Genomic DNA, 18,628 nt, shown 5'->3' with positions numbered 1-18,628 from the left:
CGTGAGAGTAGCCGGCCCTTAATTTCACGTGTCCCGACTGACAGCCCATATGATCTCGAACTTTTCCAGTTGCCAATCACATCTTCTCTGTCGATAACCGTTCCATTAGCGTATTACGATCTGATTCATTGCTATTCCCGCGCCGACGATCTTTTGAGGATCCGGGACTCAGTTTGCCAGCTGACATAAATTACTAGAATATGGATGTACAACAGATGCTATCGTACGGGAGAAATAGACGTGTGGAGATAATTGTAGAGATAGAACATATGGGTGCGATGCAGTGGGTGTACAGAATAATGTGTGGGAGCAGGACAGGATACTTGGAAAAAAAAAAAGCAAGAATGTTCAGCAAAAATACTCGGCAAATACGCGCGGGGGACATCTTATGTGTCTTCACTGATTTCTCCTTCCTCCTTACTGCTGCTTCGAACGCTGCGCTTGCCATCTGCTTCCAAAGCAGCCGTATCACCATTCGGGTCCGGCACCTCTGTATCGGATTTCTTGTCCTCCCCGATACTATCTTTTTCTCTTTTCAGAGTCGTCGAGGCTGCAACAGATACTGACGTGGCTTCGCTTGCATTAGAGTCCCGTCGCACGGGCTGACCGCGAGATCGCGTCGTCCTGCGCCCCGGTTTCGACTTGTCTTCGTTACCATCAAGCGCCAAGCTTGGTTCGGGAGTTGAGATACCCTCTGAGATAGGTGTGTTTGCAACTTCCATCGGAGAACCTTCTTCCATCTGCTGGGCTCGCGACTGACGCGTCCGTTTAGCTGGATATGTCGCATCAGCGTCGTCGGCATCTTTCCGTTTCCGTTTTCCACCTCCGCGTTTTTTCCGCGGACTGCTGGCTTTTTCCTTGACTTCACGCGCTGCGGCAGGCGCAACTGCTACGGATCCTGTGCCAGACGTCGCTGACTTGGTGTCCTCTTCTTCGGCACCCTGAGCCTGGACAACTGGGCGTTTTCCACGTCCCAGTGCCTGGCGTCCTTCATCGTCATCCACAGTGATATCAGCCGGAAAACCGAAAATAGTCGGGTCTAGAGGTGGCAGCGAAAGTGCTAAAGGACCCAAGGGATGATAAAGGGGAAGGGGTGGGCCCATGGGGTGCTTCTTTGACTTGCTCGCCGGGGTAGACGTCGTGCTCGCTGGTAGCGCATCCCGTCCTACGACATTATGCTTTCCAGATGGTGTTGTCCTCGGAGTAATAGTGAAAATAGAGGGTTTGACTGAACGAGGGTCTGAGAGTGGGGGTGACCGGTACGTGAATTGGGGTTTCCTACGAATGGACGATACTGGGTTGCTGGTAGCTGGGGCTGACACCACAGAGCTGATACTAGCCATGCTCGCAATGAAGCTGAAGGATATGGGTTATACGAGGAAAGTCGTGAGACATGAAAACGTACTACTTGTCGCCTCGTCGCCTTGATGTCGGCCAGTGAATACCAGTATTATTCTGCCTGGATTTCAGCGGGAAAAAAAGAGTCACTTCCAGTAAAAGGGCGGCAGAGCAGTCGACCGCTGCTGTCTCCACGAGGAAGAAGGTTGACACCGACGGTCGTAGGTAGCAAACACGAGAGGCCTCGAATCAGCCTCCGGCGAAATAGGACTCACGTGGGTTCAGGGGCAACTAAATGACGCGGTGCTAAGGGTGCTCTAAGACTACAGTAAATTGCATCCGTACATAATTTTCTACAGCTGTCCATCAATAATATCTATGCTTTAAATACGATGTTTCCAAGCTCCAATAGATGTCTCTCACAAATTGCTGAAAGATAAAACTCGTGCTCTGAATTATGAGGTTGTACCAGGTTGTGCGCGATTTCATGCGCGAGAGTAAAGTACCTATCTGATTATCAGCGCTGACCTTGTAGTACTTCGGTGGTCGTGGGACTTACCAGGAAATAATTGCGGGGTTCATATCACCCTTTCTTACCTGTTCATCATCTGTGCATGATCATAAGTGGATGCAATTACGTATAGTGAACCACCTACGCCAAGCGATATAATATCGCAAATTCAAGAAAATGCTACCATTGCGGTTGAACGCAACAGTAGTGCCTTCGTCTTCGCTGAAGATGTGTAGATTTTCCATAGGAAGCTTATAGACTGCCGCAAGGACATTCATCACATGGACGAACCTCGCGACTGAGTCGTGTCTTGTGGAAAGAAACTCCTCAATACGGGCTGTGTCTGTACCTGAAATACTGTCGGTATTTTTATGCTGACAGATTTTTGAGACGCCTACTTTGTGGAAGATATATCTTGACATTCTCCATAGACGCTGATCCGTCGAGTTAAATACTCGGACTTGACCTTGAATGAGTTGGCAACTCACCGACAAGTTTCAATGTCCCCGAATGACCGGAAAGATCACAATACCCTTCGTTCAGCGATTCTTTGACGATCCGCATCTGTTCTCGATTCTGGAGCAGGTGATTCTTCTCGGGTCTACATGCATTGATTGCCATATCGATGTTCGACGCTTGTATCGCAAATTCTCAGCCAAATTATACAAGTGCGAACATAGGAAACCTACTGATAGCCGCTCTTGACGCACCACCTGGCTTGCCTGTAGGTGGATGAATCGGGCGAGTCTCGTCAGGTATAGGTGGAGGTCCAGCATCTGTAACATGATTTCCCGTCGGTTTCACCTCAGTGACGGGTGGATAAGGAGTGATCGTGTTCGGCCTTGGACTGATCTTGCGTCTCAAATTCTGGAACGTATTCCGCATACTACTGGCTGAGCGCAGGAGCGAAATTTCATCGGACACCGGCTGTTGCGACGATGTTTCATTAGGAACAGGAGCAGAGTCTGAAATCCCATGCGAAGGGCTGGGCGTTGATGTTCGCTTCGACATCAAGGATATATTCTCTACTTTTGCCTTGGCGGCCTCTTGCGCAGCTTGCCTCTCTGCTTGTTGTTGTCTAAGGATGCGGTCGACTAACGAAAAGTCAGCCTGGTATAAAATATGAATTCAGATTTGATACGCGCCATTGTAGCCTCTGCGTTTCAACTCACGAAGAGGAGTAGATAATATGGTCATGAAGAGAAGCGCATCATTAGCCTTCGGGGACTCGAAAAGTAACCGGTTTAAGGAAGTGGCGACCCTTGAAAAGAGTTAGATCTTGGACGCGGATCATCATCTAGGATCTGATCTACGCACTCATAATACATATCGACCTGGGCATTTCCGGCGAGAAATAGCATGATCCTATTGTTTTCGTATACAGCATAGGCCAAAGCGTCAAGTGAGCGGGACGGTGCATCACCAAAGCGAAGCTTCTTGGTGATCGACAATTTACCAAACATTTGGACCACGAAATGTTCCGGCGAGGTCAGCCAGGTAAGCGTGAACTTGGTCTTCGAGTGGGTGTGTTCATGCAAGAACAGGGGAAGTCTCTCGAGTATCAGGTTTCGCGTCTCGGCTGCTATTTTGCTGTTGGATACCGCAGCAGAGGCCTTATACGATACTTCGACGACAGAGCTCAAGCGTCGGGACCCGAGGGACATATAGAAAGCTAAATAGCACCGTGAAGATCGTTGCACAGATATGAATGTATCGACTCACCTTCAAGTATGTCTTCTTGTGGTGCCGTAAACAAGGACTCACTGAAAAGCTGATGGGCATTGGTGTCATCGGTGATGACTATTTCATCAGCTGCTTTAAGATCATAAAGCGTGTCCCACCCGTCATCATCGAAGTCATCATAATCAATGCTTGCCTTTCCCTTGGGCTTTCGTTTCAGCCCCAATAAGATCTTTGCCCGTCGCATTTTACGATGTGTGTCCCCAGAAATCTGTTGATGAGCCATGGCAAGCTTTCGCAATTCCCCGATGTAACTAGTGGGGGCAAATTATCAACAGGCATTAATATTGGCTAAAAAAAATCCTCGAACTTTGTTGGGCTATTGTTCAGCGACTCGTAGAACTTTCCTGGATCTTGTAACATAGTACGAGCGATTTCATCCACGCTAGGCTCCTGGCGAGTACCACAAGCAGTCAAAAACGCATTTGCAGCAGGTCCAAAATCGACGAAAATAAATAGCCTCGAGTAATGGTCATCACCAGAGCTTCGACGGAAGTAGCATTGGTTAGGTGGGACCCATCGAAATGCTACCGCTGCACTGCCGCCTTCCTTAGTTGGAACCATGGGTGTCTTTGAGAGTGTGGTCAACTGAAAACTAGAGAAGTCTTAAAATAATGAGTCTCCCGAGCGCGGTGAGGCACGGACACATGCATTCACCTGCTATTCTCCCCGCCAATATTTCAAACCATTGCCTCGCCTGAGATTCATCTCGAGGAACGTTCTTGACGAGTAATGATACTATCATCTGTGAAGGAGGATGCTGCGGGATTTTCAACTTTGCCACTATCTCCTTTGATAGTGTCGGTGGTGTCACCAAGAAGCCAAAGGCGGCCCAGTCAGGATTGGCGAAAACCTATTACGGGTTAGAAACTAGCATGAAGAGAAGGATAATGCCTAAGTACCTCTTCCGGGGTTCCTAGGCAAAGTTTGGAGTCTCGTATGGCCGGAATGAATGCAACCTGATCAAATCTCTTGGGATCGAAATCTTGGTATTTGGTATTCACATTGTCAGTAAGATACTTCAGTGCGGTGGCTCTAATCTTAAGAACAATGTGAGGAATGGTGGAAGACGATAGCAATCAATTCGGTAAGCACCTTTTCGTCGGGACTGGCGCAAAGATTAACAAGGACATCGATAGGAGGATATTGACGTAAATTGAGGGTAAATGCGAGTTTCGCTTGTAAAAACATTAGCTGAAGACTCGGCGGACAGACAGAAGACCCACCTTCGGGAGATGATGAACGCCACTTGTTCTGTGCCCCCCAGTCTAGGACAGGCAAACTGAGTTGTCGAAAAACTTCCAAAGGTTCATACAGATCCTTGGCAGCATATCTCTTCAATTTCGCGCCAGGAACACTCTCTGACGCTTCTTGCTTCGGAAACACAGCTGTCAACCGTAAGCGAGTAATTTCTTCATTGTTGAGATTACGTGTTGCAAGATGCTTCATGAGGTCGTTGACAGTCCATTCATTTGTTTTAATCATTCTGTGAGGGCATTCAATTCAGTGAAAACTCTGAGAGGTTCTGTATGCCGCTTACTTGTTGAACAAAGTTTGTAACTCCACATCCCTACGGACCCCAAGACCTTCCATCACTCGCTCGAGTGATCCTCTAATTGTGGCGCCTGAAGGGAGAAGAACCACAGGAAGATCGCGGAATATGTTTGCGCTTGGAAAATAGACCTCTTCCGGAATTCTCATTCCGCTCGAAGTGGGAATACATTTCAGAGGTTTCATCATCACAACGATCTCTCCCTTCATCTCAGGCGAAATGATAGTCCAACTACGACTAAGGACAGTCAATACGTGCTCTGCCCAGGGTGCTGAGGTTGTGATATCATGTTCAGGGACAGACCAAGTTTTATGATCGCAGATGTGTTGTATCCATTGACGTATAGTGAGTTCCGTCCATGGAAAGGATGCCCTGAGGGTAGAAGACGAGAGCTGCCTGCTGACAATGTACGGGAGAACATGATCTGGTAGGGGACCGTCGGGTGGGATGTATTTGGGATCAACGAACGTCTGAATAATATTCAGAGGTACAATCCTCTCCGCACCAGAACCTGCCAAACCGGTGGTCATAATGGCAGCATCTAGTAGCTGCTTTTGGATCGAGGACCTATCGGTGACATTGAGTTTTACACCCGACCACCATTTAAGACAGGCAATAGTCTCTGCCTCTGAGAGTGGACGCGACCGGAGCTCTTTAAGGACATCCTCGAACGTGATAGTTTTAAGAAGCTGTCGGTTTTGCAAAGAAGTTATCATTGGCCTAGCCTCGTCTAGAACGTTTGTAGGTATAACGGGAAGCTGTGTCAAGAATCCGGAAAAGGCGGCATCAGGCATCCGAGCATCACCAATCTCACGGATACCAGCAGTTGTTATGATCGAGAAGGGTACGCTGTTGGCGCAAGAAAAGAATGCCTCCTCCAAACGACCAGCAACTTCTCCGGAAGGTGTAGAAGGATGGAAGGTGAAAAACTTCAGCAAATGGAGGGAATGCTGAGTTAACCGATGTTTAACGTTCTCGGCTGGTTCAGATGATGGGGACGAGGCGCCCTCCCAGAGGCTCCTAATGGTCGAGAGTTCAAGCTCATAGGCCACTCGCGCAAGAAACCCGCCGACGAACAACAATTCCTGGTTCCATACTGTGGACTGTGAGACTTTGCTTTACAGGAGAAGGCTACAATGCTTACCAGCAACGGCACGATCCCTGTATAATGTTCGTCAGCATGAAAAAAATATTGTAATAGAAAAAGCTAGTACATCAAGTCGATTGATTCTCGCTCAACAGTTGGTATGAATCGAGCAGCCATATGACCGCCTATGGGCTGTTATTAATAACACTCCAAACAATAAGTAGAAACCCACCAAGTCCCGTAGTTTGACCAGTCGCGTGACCCTGAATCAAATAAGCACTTGCACATGAGTATTAGATGCACCATACTATGAATATACGAGCAGAACCCGTGCTGAGAATGAAAGCCTTTAGGTTATGATATATTTCTCATAGTACCAACTTTGCTACTTACCCATCGAGATCAGCGCGCAAGCCTTGGAAGATGGATTTCTCGTTCTCTGCGTCAGATTGCTTGCTGGTGTCGTATTCGTCTTTTCCAGTCTAGCATGGCAATCGGTTCCAATACGCAAGATTATCTCATGAGCACTCACATAGATGAGCTCATACTTCAACTTACTAGGCGGGTTCTTCTTTGTGGATCTATGAAGCTCTGCGGACAATTTCTTGTCTAAACGAACATCTACATCGGCAGAGAAAATGGACAGTGCTACACTGGTCACTCGGATCTGACGGGGATCGATAACCTTCTTGGGTTCCTCAGGTGGTGCCGGTACGGACCCAACGAAATTTGTAAAGAGTGATGAGAAAAACCCGCCGTGAGCCTGTGGCTTAACAGATTTGGTAGCAGATGGTTTATCACTAGAGGATGTATAGACCCATTGCATTACTTGGGCACTAATATGTAGTGCTGCAGGTATTGTTAGCGACATTACAGGGGGGAAATGTCAACAAACTTACGAGTGGACTTGATATTCTTGACGTGCATGATCGACCTCTGACTCCGTGTTTGCAGCCCTCTTGGTATCACCAATCGCTCATCAGCACCGGAACTCTTTGTTAAATGTACAAGGCGTTTATCATCCATGTATACGCTGACTTCTGAAAGGTAATTCATGAAGGTGATGGAAGATGCCAGGAACCGCGCAAAATCAGACGCTGGCGGAATGGTAGCATCTTCTCTCAATACCATGTCAAACGTTGTCCACGGACCGATCTGTTCCGTATTGGGGAGAGTACCACGACGAGCAAACAGCTTGGGAGGCATCAGAAAGTCGGCGAGGAAACAAAAGCGACATACGTACTTGATCTTTCTTGTCCTTCCAATAGAAACCCATCCATTGGCCTGGTGTACGTATTCAGAGAATATCGGAAATTCGACAGTAGCCCGACATACCTCCGGAGGTCACAAACGGTTCTTCCGTAACAGAGAACAGACTATAAAAGCCTAAAACACCCGTGACTATATGAACGCTTCGAAATAAAAAGTGGGACCATACCTACTCCAAAAGCACCAATCTTCTCCTCATCCGGGTTGCCTTCAGCTATCAGCGCGATCAATAGTTTGGTAGGGTCGTAGCGGCGGATGCCATACCGATCTTTTTCAATCTGCTCCAATCTTCATCTCTGAAGACAATACCATTGTTCTTGAAGGTCCATTGATGCACCTGTGATTTGATTGAGAAACAAGTTCATGACTAGTGTGGTCAGGATATACCAGAGTTGTCGACAAGTCCGGCAATGGGATATCGGAGGAAGAGCGATTGGAAATGCTGGATAGATTGTCTAGAAAGTGCTTCGACTGAAAGTGTATTTCCACCGCTGTGGCTTGCGCATCGTCGGAATTTTGCAATAATTCACGGAACACTGTAAATTCTCCAGAATATCGCGCGAGAACCTTGTCGATGAGAGCACGTTGATTGACCTCGACGGACTCATCGTGACCAGTGGCCCACTGCAAGCAAGTATCAGGCAAAGAAGCTGGATATATGCGTGTTCATCTACTCGCCAGAGCATCCCGGGTACCGGCCATGGAAGTACGAAACGAAATGGTGAGATATCGGCAAAGTACGTCGTCAAGCCGCAGTGCCACGTTGTGCACGTTGTGGCGCCAGTTTGACTAAATATAGAGGGCATCATGAGACGCAGCTTCTGAGGCCTGCCAAATTCCGTTTTTTAACGTAGGCACACTGACCGTACGACGTCGAGCTTGCCAGCCGGTACCGCGGGGACCACGACGAGCGACACAGCGACGACCAGGTGAGCACATTCCAGGCATCCAAAAATCCTCATGACCAATACCAATTTGGGGGCAGCGTGAGAATTATAGTTGGCCAGCGTCCAGTCTTCCGCCATTCACCGGACTTTGGCACACTCTTCCCTCTTCTGTTCTATCGTGAAGAGAAAAGAGTCAAAAAATTGTCGTTGCCCAGCGCCGTTCTCCTTTTTCTTTGCTTTGGGCTCGTTTTTGTTATCTTACATTCTAGGTGCGGGTATAGCTTTTCCCTATTTCATACCAACCTAAAACAGTAGCAACTGTTCGTACAGGTTGCGTTGCTGGCCTTATTTTCCTCGACGTACCCTCTTTTGTCTCGTCCCAGTGCAGGCTTTGCCTAGAACTCGAGATGTATCACCGTCCGCTACCAACAGTTCGTTCCCCTTCGCCATACGGCCAGTCAGGCTCGGTGCAGCACTCAGGTCCAAGGCTGACTCCGTTGCTACCATCCGCGGGAATGTCCTATCCAAGCAAGGGATCTCTGCCCGTCAATGCCACCTCTTTTTCTGGCTCATCCCAGGCTGAATCCACGAGTGGACCAACCGTGTTCGGGATGCCTTTGAAATACGTATCGTGAGTTTTCTCTCACAGTATTCGTTGACAGACCCTTGATTGCCTCTAGATTGGTGACTCTTGCCGTGCAAAACGCTGCACTGTCCATTGTGATGCATTATTCGCGCGTATCAACACCGCCTGCTCTCTCATATTCACCCGCTTCCGCCGTTCTCCTCAATGAGCTACTCAAGGGCTCTATATCATTCATCATAGCTCTTGCACGAGTGAGAGACCCTTCAGAGACTCCTTGGCGCCGCCGGTCAATGTGGAACTTCCTTTGCTCCTGGCCGTACCCTTGGACGCCCGCATTTTGGTCATTATGTGGAGAAATCTTTAGTCCAGACTGCTGGAAACTGTCCATTCCTGCCATTCTATATGTGGTCCAGAATTCTCTCCAATTTGTCGCCATAAGCAATCTTCCCGTGGCATCTTTCCAAGTGACGTACCAGATGAAAATCCTAACGACAGCGGCTTTTTCAGTTGCGCTTCTGCGAAAGAAGCTGAGCACGACAAAATGGCTCTCCCTCTTTTTCTTGGCAATTGGGGTGGGCATTGTCCAGATACAAACTGCCTCCGTTGGTCACGCCGCGCCGAAAAACACACCCGTAGGAAGTGCACACGATTCGGCTCCTCTCCATATACATGTTATGAGTCCACTTAAGGGCTTTGGCGCTGTAACGGCAGCATGTTTCACGTCAGGGCTTGCCGGTGTGTATTTCGAGATGGTCCTCAAAAACTCCAAAGCGGACCTCTGGGTGCGCAATGTCCAATTGTCACTCTTCTCCCTCATTCCGGCTCTTCTACCCGTCCTGTACAAGACTTCTCCCTCGAATTCCCAGGGATTTACGTCTGATTTGCTGCGTAACTTTGGAGGTTGGGCGTGGGCTACGGTCGCGATTCAAGTATTTGGAGGCCTGATCACGGCTCTTGTTATCAAATACTCGGACAATATACTGAAGGGCTTTGCAACAAGTCTTTCAATCGTCTTATCGTTCCTGGCCTCTGTTGCGTTATTTGAATTTCGCATCACGCCATCTTTTATTATCGGCGCTTCGACGGTTCTTTGCGCAACATGGATGTACAACCAACCCGCCGATCGTGAGCCTTTGTCTATCGTTCTGACGAGCCAATCAGGGAAAACCGTTCCATTTCCCGGGACACCTGTAGCTTCGGACGAGCCTATATTAGGCCAGTTTCCTCTCAAGAAGAAGACCTCACCATTTGGCAGTCCGCGTCTCATTGCTAGCGCATTTGGTCTAAGCAGTGGGGCCGATGCCGCAGCTATTGGACGGACGGATGGATTTTCAGACACTCTGGATACAACAAGGTACAATCAAGCACCTTACGGTTCCCCGTACCCCTCTCGACCCCCATCCCGTGATAGGTCGCGACCATCAACGCCTATCGCCAGAACTTCATCCAATTCCCTGCTACCCGAGGGTGGACTGTCATAACACTGGTGGTTCAATATAACATTCTGATATGACGATAACTCGACCGTTTGTTGCCGAGGATGATAGACGAGCAAAACGACATATTGACAAGGAATATCATGCCAGCCCTTTCCACCTCTTCGGTCTTTATCTATTCACATTGACTTTCTTCCTCATTTGCCACGAATTTTCTATACCCCTCAACTTATTACTTTTAGACCGATCAACGACGTAGCATTGAAAGGAACTATAGTACCCATCTATTCATCCCCGTACATAATGATCCACCTATTGTCCCCCGTCTATTCTACTGCCTCGAGTGTTCTCAGTTCCTCTCCCTTCACGGACACTCCTTTGACTCATCTTAGACTTGTGTTTACAACCATCCTTCAATTGAGCGACTTTGGGCCTGTAGGTTTGAACAATGCCAGTTTTATGATAGTGGAAAAGCACGACATGGAATATTTTAGACGCGATTAACGTACAGCATTCGCCGAATCCGATGAAGGCGCACGTTCATTTTGAATGGTTTTATTGACCATTCAGAGTGACAAGATCATGATGGACTGATCAAAGTTGTATGTGCCATGTGCGACGAGCTGCGGCCAAGCCAAAGAATTTATCGTCTATATCTGCATGGGCAAAGCTTGGAAAAGCTTAAATTCGCCTCTAAAAGCTCCTATACATGCGTATTAGAAAAGCATAAGAGTCTAGGAGATTGCTGTGTGAATTTATGGAATTCAAGGTTACTGCTACTCCACTACCAGGCACTCTTAAATCATTGTTGGTAGCAACGACTTTTGCTAGCAAGTTGTCATGAACAGTAGATTTTAAACAGACTAGAGCTTTGAATGTAAGGTGAAGAAAGTATATGCGATAGGGTATACTTGAAGTTGCAGCTCTGAGAGGAATATTATTTTATTTTAAGAATTATAGAAAAAGGATCCGGCCACGTGGGAGCTCCAGTACCTCTAATGGCAATTATCCGGCTGATGTAGTGGCCAGCTCGGTTACCACTACCTCCCACACCACCAACAACGACGGTCCTTCTCTCTCTCCTTACGGTTCCATCTACCGTTCACGGCAGGCCTGAGCACGTATTCCCTCTTTTCCACTGATACCAGGCTGCTGTCGCATGCCGTGCATCTTCCTCTCTTTTCATCATGGCCCTTCGTTTTCAATCCAACTACAATTTTACAGATGTTCCCATTCCCACTACACGGCAGCCCCCAACCACTGGCACCACCATTCGTCGTGCAAAGACTCTTACACGCCCAGAACGTAGTGTCGCTCCCGTACCCCTCATCAATCCCCAATCTTCGTCACCCTCATCTCCTTCACGCCCAACCAACGACTACAACGGCTCGAATGCATGGAGGTTGTTTAGTCGCGTGGTCACATTTTGGGCGCCTGGTTTCCTTCTCAGCTCAGTCGGAGGGTTGAAGGACAAAGCTACTCAGCAAGCATGGCGGGAAAAGATGACGCTGTGTTTTTTGATCTTAATCCTTTGTTGCTGCGTGGGTTTCATTACTGTCGGTTTCCAGAAGGTCCTTTGCCCAAGTTCGGGCAGCGCAAATACCGAATTTGTTCGACTGGGTACGCAGTCGGGCACAGTAGGTGTTCAGGGTCACCTGTACAACGTCACATCTGCGAAATCTACTTCCAATGTTTCGTTCTCATCACTCGGCCAAAACGGTGGTCAGGATATTACTCAGCTGTTCACGAGGAGCGCCTCCGACTTCTCAGCATGTACAGGCCTCAGCTTTCGAGTAGCACTCGATGCCCCTTGCTCCACTACAAACCCATGTTCGCTCGGAAATCTCAACTCATCTTCCACCTTCTCCAATCTTGATATGGAAGATACGGGATACATCGTTGGCTATTCGTGGGAACAGGTTGCCGCCTCATCCAGCTACTTCGTCATTGATGGTGCCGTACTGAATATGACCACCTACATAAACCTCCATCCAAATTCCATACCGTCCGATAATGTTGATGCTGCCCTTCGCACCCTCTTATATAATCAAGACACGAGCTCAGGAAAGGATGGCACTCGTCTTTTTTCCAGCCGCTCCGACCTTCAATCATCCGTCAAATGTTTGAAGGAGAGATATTACGCAGGCAACATTGACAAAATTACTCCAGGATGCTTTGTCTCTTCCTTGATTCTATATGCGGGTCTCATCGTCGTACTTGGACTTGTGTTCGTACGCTTCGTCATGGCCTGTATTTTTAATTGGTTCCTGTCGGAGCGATTAGCCGGCCCACCAAATAGCAGGGACTTAGAGAGATCCGCTATTAGCCCTGCAGTTATGCCAGAGGGTGCCAATGTGTCCATTGACAATAAAAATGGCACAGCACCTTGGGCGGGTCCTGCCGGGAGTGCGAGGAAGCTGAACAACAAGTCCAACATGAACAAATCTGCCCGCTCATTCGCTTCGGCATCATCAACGACGCTCACCAACTCGTCCTCAGACGGTACTGCTGCGCCTATCATGAATTTGGCTTCCATTGGTCGAGAATTGTTCGCCGTATGCCTAGTAACCTGTTATTCCGAAGGAGAGGAGTCGCTCAGGACTACTCTGGATTCAATATCACGAACGACGTACAGTGATCAGCGCAAACTTCTGTTCGTCGTGGCGGACGGGATGATTACTGGCGCTGGGGAGAAGATGAGCACACCAGACATTTGCGTGGGACTCCTTGATGCAGATCCGCGTTTTGGAAACCCAATGCCTATGCTGTATTCTGCTGTTGGATCTGGGGAAAAGGTTCAAAACAGGGCCATGGTGTATGCCGGTCACTATAGTACGTTTACCAACTTTATTTCTCTTAATTAATTGACCAGTTGATTTAGCCACCGCCGGCCGTCGAACGCCCACCGTCATTGTTGTCAAATGTGGCACGGAAAGTGAGGCAGCTACTGGGAAGAAGCCCGGCAACAGAGGGAAACGCGACAGCCAGCTTATCCTCATGAACTTCTTTTCTCGCGTCACATACAACGACCGGATGACGCCCCTAGACTTCGATCTTTTCCGCAAAATCCATGTTCTCATGGGTGTAACCCCCGATTTCTTTGAAGTCTGTTTGATGGTCAGCTAGTTTTTCTTCGTTGAGTTACCCCCACCTCACAAACCTCTGCCTAGGTGGATGCGGATACCAAGGTATTCCCCGAGTCTTTGGGTCATCTCGTCAATTGCATGCATCATGATCCGATGATCATGGGCGTTTGCGGGGAGACCCGCATAGCGAACAAACGGGGGTCATGGGTGACAAGCATTCAGGTCTTCGAATACTTCATTTCCCACCACCTTGCCAAGGCCTTCGAGTCCGTCTTTGGAGGTGTTTCCTGTCTTCCCGGGTGTTTTTCCATGTTCCGCCTTAAAGCACGGAGAAGTACAGGCGATGATTGGGTTCCCTTGATCATAAAGCCAGAGATTGTGAAGGAGTATAGTCAGAGCGAGGTGACAACTCTTCACCAAAAGAACCTTCTATTGTTGGGAGAAGATCGTTTCCTTACTACCATTCTTCTACGAACATTTCCAAACCGCAAAATGATGTTCTTACCGCAGGCGCGGTGTAGAACTGTTGTTCCCGACACGTTCTCGGTTCTTCTGTCCCAGCGGCGACGGTGGATCAACTCCACGATTCACAACCTCATGGAGCTAGTTCTTGTGCGTAATCTCTGTGGGACATTCTGCTTTAGTATGCAGTTTGTTGTATTCATGGATTTGGTCGGAACTGTGGTTCTTCCTATCGCCATTGCGTTGACATATATGTTGATCGTTGGAATGGCGCTAGATCCACCACATTCGTTCGAAGAAGCGATACCCCTCATTCTCCTCGTTGCCGTTCTAGGTTTGCCTGCTATCCTCATTCTGATAACGACGCGGAAGATTGTGTATGTCGCTTGGATGTGCATATATCTTCTTGCTCTACCTATATGGAATTTTGTTCTTCCTGTATATTCCTTTTGGCACTTTGACGATTTCTCTTGGGGAGAAACAAGGTTTGTGTACTTCTCAAGTCAAACTCTCATGACTCACTTAAAATTTACACCTTTTCAGGAAGGTTGAAGGCGAAGCAAAAGATGCCGGTCATGGAGGCTCTGGCGGGCGTTTCAACGGTGAAGCTATTCCAATGCGCCGGTGGGAAGACTGGGAAAGGTCTAGGCTGCGTAAACTTCGCCGCGATGAGCGTCGGCGGAGAGATCTCGAACGCGCACATCCTGGAGGATACTATGCGGGAGATGGAGATCTGCTAAGCGCACGGTCGGATGCCAGAAGCCAGTATGACGGTTCTGACACCATATCTCTGGCATCTTCATCAGAAGACGACCAGTGGGGGACACAAATCGGCGGTTACAACGAGCATAATGCGCAATATCCACTACCTCCAGTTGCTCTGCTGATACCTGAAGAAGAAACTCTTCAGTCAGCAAAGACACTTGACGGTGCGGAGCTGGAGGCCATGCTAGAAATGGGCTTTGATGACCGACCTCGTCCCGCATATCATAGCCCTGCACCACGATACCAGCTCACGGACACTTCTACCACCCAACTGGTGAATGTTGGTGACGACAGTTATTCACCCTTATCACGATCTACCTCGCCCGGAATGCTACCGAACATACACTCACCGACTTCACCAAGTATGTCTTCAAACGAGAGTTGGACACCCGCTGGTGGTCGGCCTGGAGGGCAGCGCGGTCCAGGTGACCGATATGGCCCACTTGGTCCTCTAGACCCTTCTACGAGATTTTGAACGAAACGAATGGACCTTTTCTTTTCTTCGGTTGGTGTTTGGATTGCCCATATATCGCTTTGTTTGCTATACCATCATCACCCATCTACCGCATATCATGTCATCCCATGTTTATGTTGCAGCTTGCACCCATGGAATACCTCAACTTAGATCATCCGCTCTAATTGCCCTGTCGTCATACAGTGACTTATTCAAGTATTAGTTTGGCTACCTCATCGATTTTGTCTTGTCGCTCACTCTTGCATCCATAGTATTAACAGATTTTTGTTTGCTCTTACTATGTCTTTTCTACTTTTCTGAGATTCAATGGACGGTAAAATGCAGGTTATCAGCGAGAATTTGTGAACAGTAATGGAAAATTCGCTGTTAGATGCAATAACAGGGCAGAGGACGATAGAACGTACATGTCAAGGATTTCGTCGGCCAACAGCGTGTTCTTTAAGTCAGGGAGACGGCCTTCGGTGCAGAGCTTCATTGTGGCTGAACATCCTTTTTAGCTGAAAGCGGACAGCACTTCGATGACATCAGCGGCCATGACTGGACTAGTACTTGCCTAGTCTTCGCTTCGCACATCGAGGTTGCATCTTTCTTTCTTACCCTCATCAGTGTTTGCTTTCTCTGCTGGGTATTGGAATTGAAGCCAGTAGCAGTTCTACCAGCGCCTCTCGTGGCCTTTGAGAGACCTGGATATAGAATACTTGCGGTGAAACAGCCTCCATTCTCGGGTGAGGCTTCTCTGTTCCTCCCTGACTACGAGCTCATCTTGAGCAGGCCAGGATGTCTCCATCATTTGATATTCTCTCAGAGGATTGCCTCGATAGTGCGCGCATATCGTTATCGTGTGTCTTCATAGTACTCACCAGCCTTTGTCCCAGCCCTCATCCTTCAGATACTTGAAGTCGTACCATCTGTGCGCATCGCGTTTCTCTCTTCGCTAGGAAAACGTATCCATGAGTCGACTGCTCGCGTATTGTTTCACACTCTAATTATTCAGGACGACGAGCAAGCCCTGCTGTCATCAACGAATGCCAGCTTTGCAGCCGTCGTCGCGAACCCGGGTCGTTACGCCAAGCATGTGAAGAAGCTCATTGTCCGAGATTCAGATACACTCACGAGGGCGTCCAATGTCACGCTTCCCGACGATGAAGGTTTCGCGTCGACATGCACTCCTTTGAGTACTACTTGCCTTGAAAACCTGTTGAAGTCGTATTCCAATCTCGAAGCGTTATGTTGGGAAGGCTACCTTCGACCCCCCGACGGGTTGTGCGAGGTACGTTGCTATAATTGAGTAGAGTCTGTCGACACCTGTCAAACTCGGTACTTAGATCCTTGTCGCCTGCAATTCTCGGTTACGTTCTTTCTCTTATGATCCCCCAACACTACCCATATCGCAACGCAAGAATCTTGTCAAATGGGATGCGCCTTCCCTTCCGCTTCTGGCTGACCTTCCTATCACGACTCTCCGCCTGTCATGGCTATCTCAGACAGGGACACGCACATTGACATCTCTTCTTCGAGATCTCGGCGAGCATTCCACACTGGAAGATCTCAGTGTTGAACTCGTATGGCTCGACGACCCCTTATGTGAAGCAATAGCGGCAAGCGGCAGGAAGCTTCGTAAACTACGGCTTAGTACAAGTGGTACAAAATTAACTGACAAAGGTCTCATTGCCATACTGGAAGGATGCGATGCGTTGGAGGATCTTCTGCTTGACCAAATACAAGGTGACAAGCCTGATGAGTCGTACTCTTCCAAAATTTCACGCTGTGATAGGTCGCTTAAGCCGTGCTCTGTGGTCAAAACCGAGCAGCTTTCCGATGTTGCATCGTCTTCGCATAACAATCTCTGAAACCGGACCTTCTCATTCTTGGACCACGGACCATCTCATATCCCTAGAATACCTGCCAACCGCCGGACTAAGCGAAGTGTCTGTAACACGAACTGAAGCGCTTCCGCGTATGTATAACGATGTTCCAATGTATGACCCTACTGTCGACGATGCCATCTCGCTGCAACCTTTACCGGCCGCTATGCAACGGATGCTCCGAGAGGCTAAATCATTTACAACCCTACGGTGCGATTTCTGGATGTGTTCTATCACCGACATCAAAGCGATTCTCGACGGTTGTCCCAAGCTGGAGGTACGCGCTCCATACTTTGATGAAATTCTGACATCCTGAAATTTTGAACAGTCTGTACAATTCTGTTTGGATGCACCTTTTTCGAAACTTCTTGCCCTGACTTCGACCTTTGCTAATCTTTCAAACTTGAAACAACTACGTGTCTCTGTGAATCGCGTACATGCGCCTGGTAAGCCACCCGTGCCCCTGCCACCTCACGACCCGCCTTCTCTTCCCACCTCTACGGATTCGCCTGTTCTCAAATCGAAAGCCGTCTTGCCCCAACTATTGGACTTTGATCAAATGCAGAATCAAACATGTCTGGCGAAAGCCGATTTAAGCGATCCTTCGATGCCGCTACTACGCGACATCAAACGCTTTGTTCGAAAATGTCCAAAACTCGAAATGCTAGGTATTCTAGAATCTACTTCCCGTACCTGGGTCACTAACATCTACTTTCTATCAAGAGTGGTACGGAAAGTTTGGACGAGGTTCGTGGGCCGTGAAACGAGCAGCGAGGTGCTCAAAGATCAGCATGAACGTCTCTGTTGAATATCATCCTCCAAAGATTTCAGATTCTGTATGGGCCATGACGACTCGAGAGCAGGAACTTGAAACGAGTGACATGCGTTGGATAGAAACCGTCAGAAGTGGTCAGGAATGGACCGGAGAGAAGGCCGAGCTTTTGGCCAGCGAACGTCAAGTTAACAATACGGATGCTGGCGCTTTTGACGGTGCCGATGGTAGATCTGGACGAAACAGAGGAACGGCAAAGAAAATACGAGCTTCATCCATTTCCACGTCTTCGTCGAACAGCGACCTAACACCATTAACTCCGAAGTTATCTTCCGATGGATCCCCTGTTCAGGTGTTTTCGCCACTAACGCCACCACATTCTGATGTGTCTTTTTCGTCAGATCAAGGTCTTCAGGAAGGATTCTTTGTAGTTCCTGAAGCGCCAGCCTTGGGCCCTGTTACACCGGGAAAAGGACGACACCGAAGTGCGACCACCTCATCAAACCAAGATTCCCGCGCTAGGGAAGGATTCCCGATCAACAAAGGTGGCAGGGGCAGAGGACGAGGCGGCAGGAGAAATACGAGCACCTCCGGAATGCTATCCTCGCAAGGACAAGGATTTGGGAGAGGCGAAAGAAGTTCCAAGCCAGCACGTGGTGGAAAGGAAAGAAGGGCACTTTGAATGCCAGGTTTCAATGGCGCTGTATTGCAAAATGGATAGCTGTAACTGTACGAGAAGTGTACAATATCATGGAAAAGAGAAGCAATGAAAGAGGAATTCTGATACTGCAAATGAT

General features: G+C 48.4%; 5 protein-coding genes across 5 annotated transcripts; 3 read left to right on the top strand and 2 right to left on the bottom strand.

The window, feature by feature from the left end:
- Positions 1-287: 287 nt before the first annotated feature.
- On the bottom strand, positions 288-1,723 carry EV420DRAFT_196882 (uncharacterized protein). The gene has a single exon (XM_060481175.1). It carries the CDS (start codon positions 1,341-1,343, stop codon positions 387-389), a length of 957 nt encoding a protein of 318 aa, XP_060333295.1. The 5' UTR covers positions 1,344-1,723; the 3' UTR covers positions 288-386.
- Positions 1,594-8,199, bottom strand: EV420DRAFT_1669612 (uncharacterized protein; the record flags this gene model as incomplete). The annotated part of the gene is made up of 27 exons (XM_060479029.1): positions 1,594-1,844; positions 1,898-1,946; positions 1,995-2,198; positions 2,248-2,283; positions 2,338-2,484; positions 2,560-2,943; positions 2,995-3,110; positions 3,167-3,521; positions 3,572-3,843; positions 3,924-4,194; positions 4,247-4,442; positions 4,492-4,629; positions 4,685-4,767; positions 4,816-5,075; positions 5,130-6,237; positions 6,286-6,302; positions 6,356-6,413; positions 6,461-6,507; positions 6,622-6,710; positions 6,761-7,077; positions 7,128-7,422; positions 7,472-7,512; positions 7,564-7,614; positions 7,667-7,711; positions 7,762-7,834; positions 7,885-8,121; positions 8,176-8,199. The coding sequence occupies 27 exons, from the start codon at positions 8,197-8,199 to the stop codon at positions 1,715-1,717; spliced, it is 5,043 nt and encodes a 1,680-aa protein (XP_060333294.1). The 3' UTR covers positions 1,594-1,714.
- Positions 8,200-8,546: 347 nt separating this feature from the next.
- EV420DRAFT_196870 (nucleotide-sugar transporter-domain-containing protein) lies at positions 8,547-10,734 on the top strand. The gene is made up of 3 exons (XM_060481174.1): positions 8,547-8,653; positions 8,715-9,015; positions 9,065-10,734. The coding sequence occupies exons 2-3, from the start codon at positions 8,792-8,794 to the stop codon at positions 10,449-10,451; spliced, it is 1,611 nt and encodes a 536-aa protein (XP_060333293.1). The 5' UTR covers positions 8,547-8,653; positions 8,715-8,791; the 3' UTR covers positions 10,452-10,734.
- A 641-nt stretch (positions 10,735-11,375) lies between these two features.
- Positions 11,376-15,616, top strand: EV420DRAFT_1531837 (glycosyltransferase family 2 protein). The gene is made up of 4 exons (XM_060472688.1): positions 11,376-13,238; positions 13,288-13,523; positions 13,577-14,439; positions 14,498-15,616. Exons 1-4 carry the CDS (start codon positions 11,594-11,596, stop codon positions 15,192-15,194), a joined length of 3,441 nt encoding a protein of 1,146 aa, XP_060333292.1. The 5' UTR covers positions 11,376-11,593; the 3' UTR covers positions 15,195-15,616.
- A 103-nt stretch (positions 15,617-15,719) lies between these two features.
- Positions 15,720-18,624, top strand: EV420DRAFT_1531835 (uncharacterized protein). The gene is made up of 7 exons (XM_060472687.1): positions 15,720-15,919; positions 15,966-16,014; positions 16,070-16,464; positions 16,520-16,919; positions 16,969-17,336; positions 17,388-17,727; positions 17,783-18,624. Exons 2-7 carry the CDS (start codon positions 15,972-15,974, stop codon positions 18,511-18,513), a joined length of 2,277 nt encoding a protein of 758 aa, XP_060333291.1. The 5' UTR covers positions 15,720-15,919; positions 15,966-15,971; the 3' UTR covers positions 18,514-18,624.
- The last annotated feature ends 4 nt before the right edge of the window (positions 18,625-18,628 follow it).

Source organism: Desarmillaria tabescens (assembly GCF_030435595.1).
Source record: "Desarmillaria tabescens strain CCBAS 213 chromosome Unknown EV420scaffold_11, whole genome shotgun sequence".
NCBI classification, from domain to species: domain Eukaryota; kingdom Fungi; phylum Basidiomycota; class Agaricomycetes; order Agaricales; family Physalacriaceae; genus Desarmillaria; species Desarmillaria tabescens.
The sequence above is the reverse complement of the archived record's forward strand: the minus strand, read 5'-3'. Positions and strand labels throughout refer to the sequence as shown.

What these genes read in the sequence shown, in the direction of transcription:
- EV420DRAFT_196882 (XM_060481175.1), bottom strand. Translation starts at nt 1,343, where the DNA reads ATGGCTAGTATCAGCTCTGTGGTGTCAGCCCCAGCTACCAGCAACCCA.
- EV420DRAFT_196870 (XM_060481174.1), top strand. Translation starts at nt 8,792, where the DNA reads ATGTATCACCGTCCGCTACCAACAGTTCGTTCCCCTTCGCCATACGGC. An exon ending in ATGCCTTTGAAATACGTATC is followed by an intron (nt 9,016 to 9,064) that starts GTGAGTTTTCTC and finishes GATTGCCTCTAG; the next exon opens with ATTGGTGACTCTTGCCGTGC.
- EV420DRAFT_1531837 (XM_060472688.1), top strand. Translation starts at nt 11,594, where the DNA reads ATGGCCCTTCGTTTTCAATCCAACTACAATTTTACAGATGTTCCCATT. An exon ending in TCTTTGAAGTCTGTTTGATG is followed by an intron (nt 13,524 to 13,576) that starts GTCAGCTAGTTT and finishes ACCTCTGCCTAG; the next exon opens with GTGGATGCGGATACCAAGGT. An exon ending in TTCTCTTGGGGAGAAACAAG is followed by an intron (nt 14,440 to 14,497) that starts GTTTGTGTACTT and finishes ACACCTTTTCAG; the next exon opens with GAAGGTTGAAGGCGAAGCAA.
- EV420DRAFT_1531835 (XM_060472687.1), top strand. Translation starts at nt 15,972, where the DNA reads ATGTCTCCATCATTTGATATTCTCTCAGAGGATTGCCTCGATA. An exon ending in TCTGCTTGACCAAATACAAG is followed by an intron (nt 16,920 to 16,968) that starts GTGACAAGCCTG and finishes ACGCTGTGATAG; the next exon opens with GTCGCTTAAGCCGTGCTCTG. An exon ending in TCCAAAACTCGAAATGCTAG is followed by an intron (nt 17,728 to 17,782) that starts GTATTCTAGAAT and finishes CTTTCTATCAAG; the next exon opens with AGTGGTACGGAAAGTTTGGA.